This window comes from Xenopus laevis, chromosome 2S (assembly GCF_017654675.1).
Source record: "Xenopus laevis strain J_2021 chromosome 2S, Xenopus_laevis_v10.1, whole genome shotgun sequence".
Classification (NCBI taxonomy): Eukaryota; Metazoa; Chordata; class Amphibia; order Anura; family Pipidae; genus Xenopus; species Xenopus laevis.
Genome location: NC_054374.1, coordinates 86970763 through 86985982, shown reverse-complemented (window position 1 = coordinate 86985982; position 15220 = coordinate 86970763). Strand labels below are relative to the sequence as shown.

General features: G+C 36.2%; 1 protein-coding gene across 3 annotated transcripts in view; it reads left to right on the top strand.

Moving 5' to 3' along the window:
• Nucleotides 1-15220, top strand: part of scml2.S (Scm polycomb group protein like 2 S homeolog) — a 49648-nt gene that overhangs the window by 16849 nt on the left and 17579 nt on the right. For all 3 annotated transcript variants that reach the window (NM_001096498.1, XM_018248475.2, XM_018248476.2), the window contains 1 exon segment: nucleotides 1458-1701. In NM_001096498.1, the coding sequence (NP_001089967.1) occupies nucleotides 1458-1701 (244 nt within the window).

The window sequence follows — 15220 nt, the reverse complement described above, 5'->3', positions numbered from 1 at the left end:
TATGCCAGTTATAGACAAATCAAATTTGTCTTTCTTGTTTATTCAGTTTATACAGTCATCTTGCATTATGGACATTCTGTTCCTGTTATTAAAAATACTATCACCTATTCAATAATTACAGGGCAAGAAATTGAATAAATAAAGTAATTTGTAATGCAGTAAAAAGTGAAAAAAAGTGAAGTTAATCATGGCTTTGCAATATACATTAATTAAAATTTTTATGGTTTTTTAGTCATCTGTATATGTATTGTTATTGAAAGCAGTTTTTTTAGTTCTAATCTCTGTCCTGATGGTTAAGAATGTGAATACAATGTATGACAAGGCAGCTGATTAACAGACCTGTCTTTGCTGGGGAACTAAACCATTTGCAACATTGTTTAAAAAGTAACAACCAGGAGTTAGTGATACTGACATATTCAAAAATATTTCAAAATATTAATCTACATTAAAAGTTACCTATAGGTCATGTTGATAGTTTTTCACTGATAGTTCTGCTTTTGTAAATAATTGTTCCTAAACCTGACTGTTTTGCCAACCTGACTGTCCCTTCTTAACCTGCCAGTTAGAGTTTCTGATACTAACTGACTACTGCTGGCAGCCCCCTCATAGAGGAACATGTGCGTAAGAATGGTCATGTAAAATCATCAGGCAAATACAGTACTTTTATGGCAAAATTATAAATAGCATGAGACAATGTTGTGATAGATATTCAAAAATGTTATTTTCTGATGTCCGTATCTCTTTAAGCAAATGCTGCTTTCAATAGCAATTGTTTTTACAAATAACTTTAAAAGCACTGAAAAAAGCATATTGGAAAGTTGCTTAGAATTATGTTTTCTCTTCTTAGACAAACTTTTATTTTGGGGTTAACTTGCTCTTTAAATTTTAGTTTTAGATCTGACATCTGACTCCGTCACTATGCTTGTGAATGCCAGTAGCTAAAGACATGGGACAAATTTAGCCTGTATAAGCGTTTTTCTACTGGCAGATAAAATGTATAGTGTGACATTAGCCTAAAAGCAGTTATCCGGGCAATAAAAAAAATAACTGGCACATCACAGAAGCTGTCTGGGTCCATAAACATTCCTGTACATCAGTGAACTGAGAAACCCTCTGTATACCTCTCCTAGCTGTAGCCTTTGTTATAAGAAGCAGCTCATTATGCAGAGTGTTTCCTAATAGCCTGCCTTCTTCATTACAAAAAATAACCAAAAACAAAACAGGCAGAAACTGTGATCGGCACAATCCCTGCTCATGCCACTAATGTTGAAAAGGGGGATTTAATTCTTGTTTAAGGGGCTCTTCTAGACTTTGTTTAGTTTACACCTTTACTTCCCTTTGTAAACTCACTCTTTTTAAAAATAGCAATAAGCATTTCTATATTTTTCATCGATATTCTGTAGTTGTTGGGGAAACACGACAGCAGTTCCTTAACTGATCTTTATTTTTGTGGGCAGGAAATTCAAAAGCCATTACAGAATTTCTTTAAAACTGGAATGAAACTGGAAGCAGTGGATAAGAAAAACCCTTATTTAATTTGCCCAGCGACTATTGGAGATGTTAAAGGGGATGACGTTTTTATCACTTTTGATGGCTGGAAAGGAGCATTTGACTATTGGTGCAAGTATGACTCTAGGGACATCTTTCCTATTGGATGGTGCTCTTTGACTGGGGATTCACTACAGCCCCCTGGAAACAGTGGTAGGTTACAGATCTTAAAACTTTTACTATGATCATGCTGAATAGAAATCTTTTATTATATATCTTTAGTTGTTTTTTTCCCCACTGATTATATGTAGTGCTGTTTGATTATTAAAAAATACAGTAGCAGCTGCATTTAACCCATTAAGTGCCACAGATCATAGAATCTATGTTCTGTGGATAAAAGTACCTAAGTGCCACAGAACATAGATTCTACAATCTGCAGCACTTCCGGGTTGAGGAGCGGAGGAATGGCTGAGCAATGCCTTTTATATTTCGGTGGTTATATTGTGATTATGGTCATTTTATTGCATGTTTAGCCATTTTATCACATTTTCAGCTCTGTGTTGCTTGTTTGTTTCTGTCGGTAAAACATATTTGGCCATTCTAAAATATGTCAACTGTTCTTCTGACTGCTGATTACACTAGGCGAAAAAAAAAAGCATTGATTTTGTGGCTTTATTGGATTTTAGTGATTTTATTGCATTTCACACTGTTCTTTGTTACTTAGTTTTTGTCTGCTACAGAGACCTCCATTTGGAGGTCTCTGTGCGCCACATAGTTTGGTATATCTATGCATATTTGGTATCAAACTGTTCAGTAGACCCCTGGAATTCATATTTAGGATGTTTTATGCGGATACATTATGAAATGTGGGGCATATAATGGGCAAACTTTGTGACGATTTTCAAAAATTTCAGAAAAAAACGCTATGTTTAGCATGGCTTTGCAGTTAGGTAGTTTGTTTGCTGTAGAAATACCCATTTAACTATTTTTTAATTTTGAACTATTTTCATGTGGGCATCTCTGTATATCACATAATTTGGTTTATCTGTGCATATTGGACATCAATGTGTTCAGTAGACCCCTGCAGTTCACATTTAGGAAATGTTATGCTGATATGTTAAAAAATGTGGGACATACAATTGAGTAAAATGCAAGCTTTGTGGCCATTTTCAGAAATGTCATCAAAATTGCTACGGCTTTGCAGTTTCATAGTTTGTTTCATACGCATATCGGGTGCTTATATTGCAGCAGCCAGATTGTCAGCCATAAAAATTAATTTGCACTATTCTCATTTGGGTGACTGTACACCACATAGTTTGGTAATCCTATGCACAATGGGCATCAGACGGTTCAGTGGACCCCTGGCATTCATATTTAAGATGTTTTTTCTTTGTACCCTAATGCTATGTGGGAGATAAGATGCTAGAAAGTAGAATCTTTGGGGCAATTTCAGGTATTTCATAAAAACCTACAAAGGAAAGAATTGTGTCTCCTTAATTTGAAGTAGAAAGATACGGTTACCTATTTTGGTTTGCCTGAATGTGTCCTTTCCAAAAATATATGGTTTTGGGGGTCAATGTATTTTTTGTTTTTACCCCACAAAATAATAATTTATGCAGTAAATGTTTTGATTTTTCAAGTAACCTCCAGGACAATTTGTATGTACTAACTTCATTTTAAACTGTAAACCCCAGATACTTTGGTAATCCAATGGCATCAAACTGTTCAGTGGACCCCATGCATTCATATTTAGGGTGTTTTTTTCTTGGTGCCTGTGTGGGAGATAAAAAGCTAGAAAGAGGAAGCTTTGAGGCATTTTTCAGGTATTTGATCAAAACCGACATTCTTGGGAAAGCATTGCGACACCGTAGTTTGGAGTAGAAAGACATGGTTACCAATTTTGGATTTGTCAGAATGTGTTCTTTCCAAAAATAATATGGTTCTAGGGTCTACATACTGTTAGTGTGTCTTATGGTACATAATACACATACCTGGTACTTATATTGCAGCAGCCATAAAAATTAATCTGCACTATTTTCTTTTAGGGACTCCACATAGTTTTTTAATCCTATGCACAATGGGCATCAAACTGTTCAGTGGAACCCTGGCATTCATATTTAGGATTTCTCTTGGTACCTAATGCTATGTGGGAGATAAGATGCTAGAAAATGGAAGCTTTGAGACAATTTTCAGGTATTTCATCAAAACCGACAATTTTAGGAAAGCATTGCAACTCGGTAGTATGGAGAAGAAAGACATTTGTACCTATTTTACATTCAACTGAATGTGTACTTTCCAAAAATATATATTGGTTGGGGGATCAAATTATTTAACTTTTTGTGTTTTTACCCTGCAAAAAATGCACTAAGTGTGTGAATTATTCAGTCGCTGAAGTGACTTCCGGGACAAGTTATATGTGCTAACTTCATTTTGAGGTCTCTAAACGCCAGAAACATTGGTAATCCTATGCACAATGAGCATCAAACTGTTCAGTGGACCCCCGACATTCATCATTAATTTTTAGGATGTTTTTTCTTGGTATCTACTGCGTTGTGTGAGATACGAACTTGCAAATTGAAAGTGTTGGGGTGTTTGTTCAGAATTTTCATAAATTTTTATAGAAACTGCTACATTTAGAAAAGCTTTGATGTTTGGTACTTTGGAGTAGAAAGACATGGTTACCCATTTTGGTTTCGGCAAAATGTGTACTTTTGAAAAATAAATTGTTTTCTGGGGAAAACCTTATGTTCCAGGATTTTTGGGCTTTGGAATCTAAAGTATGCCATATTCTACTGTAGTACAATGAAATTCTGTAATTAGTCAGAAATCTCCATAAAACTGTACTTATCTGGTATTGGCACGTTCGAGACACTTGAGGTTATCCAAATCACTTGAACTTTTGTGCATTAAATAAAATATTTTTCTGGTATAAATCCCTAGATCGTGAAAAATAAAAAATGTTATGTTTTTTTGTATTTAGAGCTCTAAATCTTGTTCCAAAAGGGGGAAAAAAGCAGATTTAGAAAGCTCAGGTTCTCCTGAAAAAAAAAAAAAAAAAAAAAAAAAAATATATATATATATATATATATATATATATATATATATATATATATATATATATATATATATATATATATATATATATATATATATATATGTATATATGTATATATATGTATATGTATATATATATGTATATATATGTATATATGTATATATATGTATATATATGTATATATATGTATATATGTATATATATGTATATATATATATATATATGTATATATATAGTTTTCCTAGGTAAACTAACATCCCTCCCAGGAAATGCCCCTAAAATGAGATAGAGTTCTTTAAAAATCTGGTTTGTATGCCCCTGCTGTAAAGAAAGAAAAAAAAATATGAATAAAGCAGGAATAGACAGTCTTTTATATGTTATTGAGCAGAAAGGAGATCTGTACGGACTCATCTTTGTAGTTGCTCCCTTAATTTCCTTTAAAAAACTGGTTGACATGTCCCTGCTGTAAAGAAAGAAAAATAAATCAAACAAGAATAGTCAAGGAAATGACAGGAGATGGACAATCCTTTGTAAGTCATTGAGCAGAAAGGAGACCTGTACATCTTTGGTATAGCTCCCTTTGCAGAATGTGACCATGCCATTAAAAAAAATAATAATAATAATAAATATATAAATATATATATATATATATATATATATATATATATATATATATATATATATATATATATATATATATATATATATATATATATATATATATATATATAACACACATATACACACTTTCCAATTATATCCATGTTATCATTTTCCCTGTTCATCCGTCTGATGCTTCTAATTCACTAAATATAATACTCCTCCAATTGATTTTCAGTCTTTATAAAAGCCCAGTGTCACCGAAAGCCCTTCAGTATACTGGACATAACTTTCTGAAATACTACCAAGCCCCACTATGCTTCATTATGGCAGGTTACCCATGCTCAGTGTCTCTTGCCAGATGTCCGTAAAAAATGTTTTAGTTTAGTTATGGCTCTAACTGGTAGTATACTCACTAGAGTTAGTATACTGTTTGTTCTAACTTCCTAGTGGGTCTAGAGCTTTGCCGGTTTGTCTATTTCTTTATAATGAAACAAGCTGTTGTTATTCTGCTAAGGCTAAGTCTTGCTTTGAGTTACTTAACTTCTGGCCATATATGTCCTTGGCTGTCATTTCCCTCCTGAAATATATATTTTTTGGGACTTTGTACCCATGCTTTTTCCTCATTATAGCTCTCTGTCCCCATCTTCTGGTCAAATGAACATACAACACACAAACAACCTTATGTAATAAAAAACAATGTTTGTCCAGGTGCAGTAACCTGACGCAACCAATAGAATATTTGCTTTTATATAGGTGATCAATAAATGCTGTCTGCTGATTAGTTACTACACCTGTGTAAACTTAGTGTCTTTTATTACCTATATGACGTTACACATTTTTCCCCAGTAAATCCTACTACTCTTCCGTGCTACCTTTCCCTAGAGCACAAAGCCAGTCTTAAAGGAGAGCTAAAGCTTAACTAAAGAAGTAGGCTAGAACTATTGTACATTATGTTTTGGACTTCTACACCAGCCCAAGTCCACCCAGCCATTTAGCAGGGAAGATCTGTGCCTCTGAAGATGCCCCAGTAGCTCCCTATCTTTTCTGCTGATTCATTGCACATGCTCTCTGCTGCTGTCACTTACTGATCTTAGGGTCCCACTCAAAATATACAATACATATATAAATATTTATAATGTTCTATCACAATATATGGCTGATTAGTAATTAATACAGATAATAAGTACATGAAAGTCAGTGGGAATGTGACCACTCAAGACTCCCCCCACCACGCCGTGTCCCTCCAATTAGCTCCACCGCCTCCGTGTGCTCAGCCACCAGCGTCCCAGCTATGATATAGATCCCAATAATAAATTCCGGCGGCACTCCAGATAGGTATAGAGGAGGTTTATTGCAACTTACGTGTTTCGGGAACACGATTAAGGGAATGTGTTCCCGAAACGCGTAAGGCGATGCTGTTACCCTAATGTTGCAATAAACCTCCTCTATACCTATCCGGAGTGCCACCTGAATTGCTTACTGGGATCTAATTAGTACATGGCAGCACAAAACCAGTTCAACTAGCATCAGAATTTAATAATTGACCTTGTAACATCAGCTTACATTACACGCCAACCTCATTTTCAGTTTGATAATTTGCGACAACCCCTAAGATTAGCTTCTAAAAAGTCTGTGACACTCACACTGAGCATGTGAGTGTCACAGACACTTTCCAAAATGCTGACAATTTGGACGTCCTGGATCACTGCTGCTATTGAGAAGCTGAATGCTCTTATCTTATCCGTTTAGACTATTGCAATCTCCTCCTAACTGGTCTTCCTGACTCCCATCTCTCTCCCCTCCAATCAATCTTAAACTCTGCTACCAGGATCCTTCTGCACTCTCCGAAAAGGGAACCTGCTCAACCCCAACTAAAATCCTTAGCGTAGCTATTAACATTCAAAGCCCTTCACTCCTCTGATCCTCACTACATTTCTTCTCTTGTCTCACGATACGTTCCTGGTCGTCTTCTCAGAACCACCTTCTCTTCACACCATCCACATACACTGACACCTCTCATCTCAAACCCTTCTATCTTGCTGCTCCTTCCCTGAATTCCTCCGTAAGGAATCTTCTCTTAATCTCTTCAAGAAAAAACGAAGAGCCTACCTTTTGGACCACTAGAACATTAGCCTAGTCCTGTCCCTACTGACTATGCCTTGCCTTGTGCACTTTTTCATATCCAATTTGTACCTGTGTTAGCCTCCCATCCACTTAGACTGTAAGCTCTATGGGGCAGGGACCTCCTTCCCACTATGTCTCTTACCACATAGCACTTAAAGGAACAGTAACACCAAAAAATGTACGGTAAGTGTTTTAAAGTAATGAAAATATCATGTACTGTTGCCCTGCACTAGTAAATTTGATCTGTTTGCTTCAGAAACACTACTATAGTTCATATAAACAAGCTGCTGTGGAGCAATGGCGGAAATTGAAAAACGGCTATATGGCACAGGTTAACTAATGGATAACAGATAACACCATTAGACAGACAGAGCTTATTTGCTATCTGCTGTGTAACCTGAGCATTTTCTCATTTGAAAGGCTGCCCCCATTGCTACACAGCAGCTTATTCATAGCAGTTTTACCAGTGCAGGGCAACACTACATTATATTTTCATTACTTTAAAACACTTTTATTTTTTGACGTTACTGTTCCTTTAAGCTCTTTGTCCTATGATTCTGTATATATTTATTATGTGATTTGTCTACCCCATGTATTATACTTCTTATTTATATATATATATATATATATATATATATATATATATATATATATATATATATATATATATATATATATATATATATTGTACTTTTATGCACTGTACAGTGCTGCGGCTCCTTAACAGCGCTTTACGAATAAAGTTATACATACATATAAAATTTGGCATTTTCAGCCATATTTATTTTTAGCGTTTAGTTCTCCTTTAAGCCAATACTTCAGAGAGCCACAATACTTTTTCAGCTGAGAATACTAAAATATCACAAACAAAATTCTACTTTGTATTTGAACCATTTGAGGATGAAGGCAAATTTTTATTGTAATTTGCATTTTAGAACATGATGATTTAATGCTGGGCTAGCACTGTATCTCAGCTTGGACAAATGTAAATACATATGAATTGATATTAATGAATTTCCATAATTCCTCAAAATTAAACCAGACACACAGGTTATTTTTCTGTTGCTCATCTATAATGGTAGCAATAAATAGTTGGGATTAAACAGACTATACATGTTCTGTTAAATGTAAATGATCATTTGATTTTGTGATGGATGGAAAATTCTATAGTTACGTATAGCAACCAGTCACAATTATTTTTGGCCTGTCTACTTCATATAAGGTTATAATTTAATCTAACTGGATGCTATGGCTACATTTATGCAATTGTTTTTCACATAATATGTCTATCTTCCTATGTTACCTAAAAGGTTATGTTCATGGTACACATGACAATCCTATGGAGAAACACCTCAGTCTAGCATTGCTTTCTCATAGTCCCAGTACTTGTATATTTAAGCCAAAAAAAAGTACATCTAGCTCTAGTGTAGTGATCCCCAACCACTGGCTTGTGGGCAACATGTTGCTCACAAACCCCTTGGATGTTGCTCCCAGTGGCTTCAAAGCAGGAGCTTTATTTTTGAATCCCATGTTTAAAGGCAGGCTTACAAAGTTAAATAGGGTTGAAAAAAGACCAAGTCCATCAAGTTCAACCCCTCCAAATGAAACCCAACATCCATACATACACACTGACCCCTCCATACACTCACATAAACGCACTCACTATGTTGTAGATGAAGAAAATAGTTTTTATTCAAGTGATTTTACATCTTAATCCGAAGTTTTTCCCACCTGGGGACCTATCTATACCAACTATAGATTTTAGTTTCACAAGAGCCTTGGATATTTTGCTTTAAAGGAGAATTCAACCCTTTAGCAAATAAAAAACCCTACCTCCCCACCGCACGTAGACCCCCCTCCCTTCTCCCCCCCAGCCTAACTGCCGCCCTGGGGAAATGCCCCTAACTTTTTACTTACCCATCGGGGTTGGCTCGCAAGTGCCCGGTGGGAATTGCTATAGTGCGTATTCCATTATTTTCAATAAGGCTTCATTTTGTGCATACTTACGCTCGGCTGTAAGTTTTTAAAAACGCAATGTAAAAACGGCAATGTAACTTTGCCCTGATGGAAAACTAACTGCAAAGTAAAGCAGTTTGCGGCAAACTTGCTGTAAGCGCAATAGCACACCAAACTTTGCTATTTAGCACATTTTAGACAGAAAAAAATAAAAAATAAAACCATAGTACTTAAATATACAAACCTTACTTTAAAGTTACTGTTAATAAAAAATATGTATCCTTTTGTATTGATTTGTTTGCTTCAGTTGCTTTTACCAGTCAGCAGCCTGTTGCTAAGCTGTATTGTATAAAAACTATGTGTACTGCCAAACCAATAGGCTGCCGTCCAAGTAGGGGCTACCAGAAGCAAATCACAGCCCTTATTTGGCACCCCAGGAACTCATGCTTTTGTTGCTCCCCAACTATTTTTTAGAATTGGTTGTGGCTCATGTTTAAAAAAAAAAAGGCTGGGGACCCCTGCTCTTGTGCAGACAGCAGTTCTGCTGCTGTCTCAGGTGGTAGTTACCATTCAAGTAAGTTGGAAGTGATGGGACAGATTTGGCACCTCTCCACTGGTGGAGAAAGTACTAATTGTGCTATTGGCCTATATAGCATGATCGCTGGTGAATGTAGATACAAAATATACAGATTACTATATAGTTGCCAGATTGATATTGGGAGTTTTCCATATATTGATGGAATGTCCAACCTCTGCTGCCTAGTTTTTGTATCATCAGCATGTTCTCAATATGATTTGGGGGCATACTTTGCATCTGTGGGTTATTTGTAAGGTAGGAATAGTGCTATGTGTAGCAACACAAAATTTCACAGTTACAACTTGTCATGGAACGCATAATAAAAACTGCTGTTAACTGGAATTCTACTGCAAGGCTGTGGTACATGGAACATTTTTACTGCCACTGCCAAATGCCTGTCACTAATCCATGCTCCTGTACTTGTAGAGTAGGATATTATTGTTTTGACTACTGTTCTCCACCAGAGGGCAGTATGTGTATGTATGTTCTATCAACCTAACTATCAAAAGTAATTGGGGGATTCTGAGATTGGCCAATATATAGAAGGGATGGTTTAAAACAAAAAATACTTTTACATTTAGCAAATGTTTCTGGCTTGCTGGTATTGCTTATTGAGACATATTTACCTATACTGATTTCTTCAAGATAATAGTTTTCCAAATGTATATATATAATAATATGCTGGAAATGTGACCATGAAAATGTTGGTGTAATTCAATTAATAATGCCATATTATTTAGGTGATTGTATGTGTTCTATTATCTATTTTTTGCATTTATGTTTAAAGCTTTTGACTAGGTTAAGGCCCTGTATTTTATGCCCCCAGGTGTTGTTGCTTTGTAACAAAACAGTTTTGATAATTTACTTTCACCCATCCGTTGCTTCTTCCCTGTCATCTTGGTCTAGTGATAGGATATTATCCTGTCATCCGTTCACTTGGTCTTTGTCAAGTGGGGCTTCTATAGTTGTCAGACCCAGATGCTCTCTGGGTGTGTCTCTACAGCTCAAGTAAGCCAACATTTTCTGCCCAGTTCCTCATGCTAGAAGAATGCATTGTGCCATAGGTTGTGTTGGGAGTTAAATCAGAGGTTATAAGAAGTTCAGTTGTTGTTCCTGCTTGGGCTGTGTGGTGGAGCATGTTTCTCACCCCATACCTCCAACCATCAGATGGGGTTGCAAAAAGATGAGTGATAGTGTTCTTTTCTCCTAGAAATTTGACAGGGGAAGTCTTGGAATAGATAAGGGCCTGCAGATCATAGTTGCCTTTTTAACTCTAATTAAAGATGCTTTGTCTTTGCACTGTAGCGGACTAGTCGGCAAACAAGGAGATAGAGCCATTGTAGGTAATTTGGCCATTTTTCCTGGCAGTGAGCAAAACAGCATCTCTATCCTTGAAGTTCAAATTCCCACTCTCCCCTATTGAATCCTATTATGTGCTTCTAAATGAAAACGTTACCAATGCCTACTTGTGGAGGGTTCATATGTAATATGAAAAGATTTCCCACTGTCAATGATTTATTTGTTTTGTTATTGTTGCATAGGGAAGGGGTCACATGTGCCAAGTTGTAATGGCTGCTGAAGTCTCTGAATCTTTGTTCCACTTTGTTGTTAACAATTTCATTAGTAAATTAATGGGTTAGCATTCTGTGTGTAACTTACTTATACCATCCTTATGGCACCATGGCATCAAATTTTATCCTAATGTTAAAAAAACACTTGTTACTCATTCATATAATGCCTTTCAGATCATTTAGATGTAATTTTCTCCGAAATTCTGTATCTGGAAGTACTGCAGGTCATGTCAGTTGCTCAATATTACTTTGCTACTTTTCATTGTTTTACTAACATATAACATTATGATGCAACATGTATACAAAAGCAGATGACTTTACAAAAATTTTAAACAGATGTTCTGCTTTCAGACTCTGAGTATAGCAAGTCCCCTAGAGACTGATCCGTTAACATTGCCTCTCTGCAAAACCTGCTTCTTCCATTCCCCTCCCATCTGGAGACTTTTCCAGTACACCCCTATTAACAGCCTAGCCTAGTTCTTCCCCCAATAGGGTTTTCTTACATTCCATGTATTTTATCATTTCCACACTCTGAGCACCTAGCACCCACCAACTGCTGTTACTTCTGGGGACTGATTGACCTGTTTTCAAAACTACATTGTCCATAAAAAATGGGAAAATAGTAAAAACAGTATGTGATCCTTGGTACATTGTTGGACTACAACTTACAACAGTCTCTGACAGATATAAGATTAGCTGAGCTTATATTCTCACACACACATTGCATAACTGTATTTAATTGGTTTTGTTTCTATGAGGCCATTAATTTGCATTCTATTTTCTAGTCTAAATGAATACAACATAGGTATAACTGTACAACGTGAGGATACATTTACTACTCCACGAGAAAATCTGCAACAAATAGTTGACGGGAAGCCTTTTTTTGTTCTGTTCTTTAAAGCATAACATAAACAATATGAAATGTCTTTAGTAAACGGCTCCACCGTTTTCTAAAGCATCTTTGTTTCCTGCATGAAGTTACAAGATATGTACAAGCAGAGTAAAACAAGTTACTCTTTATGGGTTTATTTATGTATTTGTTTTCCTTACCCATTGCCCCTTGATACATCCTAATAAACTCTTGTGTGACTTTTAAACCTTTCTTCACTTGCCCAAATTGAGCTTAGTTGGGATACTATTTTCTTCTCCGTGTACATCAGTGCTGGCTGCTCTGTTTCTTTTCCCCCGCTCCCCCCCTGCTTGATTTCTTTCCAGATCCGCTGACCCAACTCAACCTTTGCTCTGTCTCCCAAGGCTGGGGTGAAGCAGCCTGAGCAGGTGACTGATGATTACTGTCAATACAGCTTGCAGACAATATGACATTACTTTAGCAGTTTCTCTTCCTTTTTTCCCCCCCTTTCATTATTTTAATCTTCCCCTCCCCCTCTGCCAGCTTTCCACACTCTCCTCCCCACCAGCACCAAATGCAAATATCTCATTACCCATTTGCTAAGATTTTCAGGGCTGAGCCAGCAGCAGGGGGCTTTGTTTTAGACTTCTGTCTGTTTTGGTCCTAGTGAAACTGAAAATCTAACCAGGGCAGAATCACAAGATCCTCCTCACACTTATGTGCAGATCTGCCTTCAAAATTAAAAGGTAGGGAAACCAGATACTGTTTATTTTGTGTCCCACCTCACATATGCTTGTAGCCAATTCATTGTGTGATCCAGACCTTTTGTGTTGGGCAATGAAAGCTAACAAATACCATGTGAAGTCAGGAAAAGGATCTTATATCCTTAGATAACTGATCATTTCCTCAGCGATACAAGGGACACATGTATTTAGCGCACACTGTGAGAACTCCTGAGTATCATAAACTATTTTCTCCAGAGCTGAGATGCTGCCTACTGTCAGCCTGTATAATATGTGGAGCAAATGCCACTTACTCTCCAATCCCCTTCTCTTCACAAATTCTATGTCTGTTAGAAAAAGTGTCTTTATGCTTTCTGTCTTCATCTGCATATTAGTCTTTGGACTGAATTTTTCATAAAGCCACTGATGCCTATCACTACTCTTACACTGTCAATAAAAATAAGTTGCCTGTTTTTTTTACATACCTTGTTTTTAAGGTTGCTTTGATATATGTGCCTGTATTAGTTAGAAAAGTACATTTGAAAATGGCTGGGATACAGCACATGTAAATATATTACACATATTTGTGTATGATAGTGTATATACATTTGCATATTATGGTCCATTATGGTTTGTTGAGTTATAGATATTACTTTTTTTTTTTTTATCTCTGCTGATTTTTCAAGTGCTATATATACTGTAAATATAATGATACTGTGTTTATTTTTCACTCCATTACCCCAGCATGCAGATTTCCTCACGTGGTATCTAAAGACTAGTTGGCAACGTTATTATTCATAATTAGTAATGCAGAGTACATTCATTTATAGAAAATAGAGGAAAGAAACAGCCTTGAATTCTACAAGTTTATTTATTTAATTTTCAAATGAAATTGTCATGCAGTGCTGCCAAAAGTCTTCCCTTTGTGGTGCATGAGGGGATGCTTTCTCTGTCCTTGTCTAAAGGATGCTGCATTCTGTTGGATTTTTTTTTTCTTCATGTAGTTTTTGCATGTATTTAAACACTGATTCAGATTAACTGGATTTGTACAGTAACTTTTGGAACTGGACACAGATTTCCCTATTTTTTCTGTTTCTGATGCTAAATAAAAAAAATGTTACACATTGATACCAGATAAGATATGCCTTATTTTACAGTGCTAAGATGAACGAACAGTAATCAGTTCAGAAATCTGAGAAGGGGTAATCAATTTATTCAAATTCTATGCAAACTGTTTTACTGTTTTTATATTTGTTTTGTCTGTAAAGGTACTTAAATTATCTCATTAAGTAAGTAGTAATGATGACAGTTGGAAGCTTCATAGTTCTCATTATATATGTTTTGCATTTGTTTTATGGCTATATTCTGGGTTTGATTGGTTAAATTAAAATGCAGCTCCTTTTTAGACTATCAGCAGAAATGGAGTGGAGAAGTGAGGCATTATTAGGGAAAATGTCTTTTGGTTTAATCATGTTGTTCAGCTGACATGACTGATTCTAGGAATGCCTGGCTTTTTGCTGTAAAACATATAAATACACAGGTAGCACGGGTGCACATACTGTATGTGCAAGAAATACATGGTTAGAAACCAGACTAACATATTTTGCTTCTAGCAGCTGGCCAGCTCTGTAATATGAGCTTGAATGAGCATTGAGTTTTCTCTTTTTAAGTTGTTGGCTCTCCAGCTGTTGTTGTAGATGTCTTCAACTATTTATCAGAAACTTGATAAGGGGTATGGAGGCCTTGAAAAGGCTGTAAACGCCAGTATATTAAAATGCCCTACATACATTTGTGCACATAATATCTGCTTGCATTGTCAATAATTCAGGATTATTTTTTTTATGGCCTCTAATTGTGTTGTGCAAATGATCACTTTTTCCTCTTTCTGGAGAACCTCATGCATGAATATCAGAGGAGTCTCTGAGTGCAGCTTCATGTAGCAGATATTGCCATGAAAATGAATGTGTTTGTGTTTGCTGCTCCGTGTCCTTGTATGCAGTGTGACACTGGGCCTGTCAGTAGAGCTACACATAGAAGCGGATCTGCTTCTCTACTTGCATTCAAAAGATAGGCCGACAGAAGTGACCCTATGCCTTGTGTGCCCTCAATATAAAGTGCTTTGACACAGCATGATTTCTGCTGCTCTAAAAAATACCTACTTTTATTTTGTGTACTGTTTATAACTGCACATAGATTTGACATCAGTCCCTGGCCAGTGGAACTTTAAGGCCCCTATTATACTCATACACATTAGTCAATTTAATGAGGACTCCA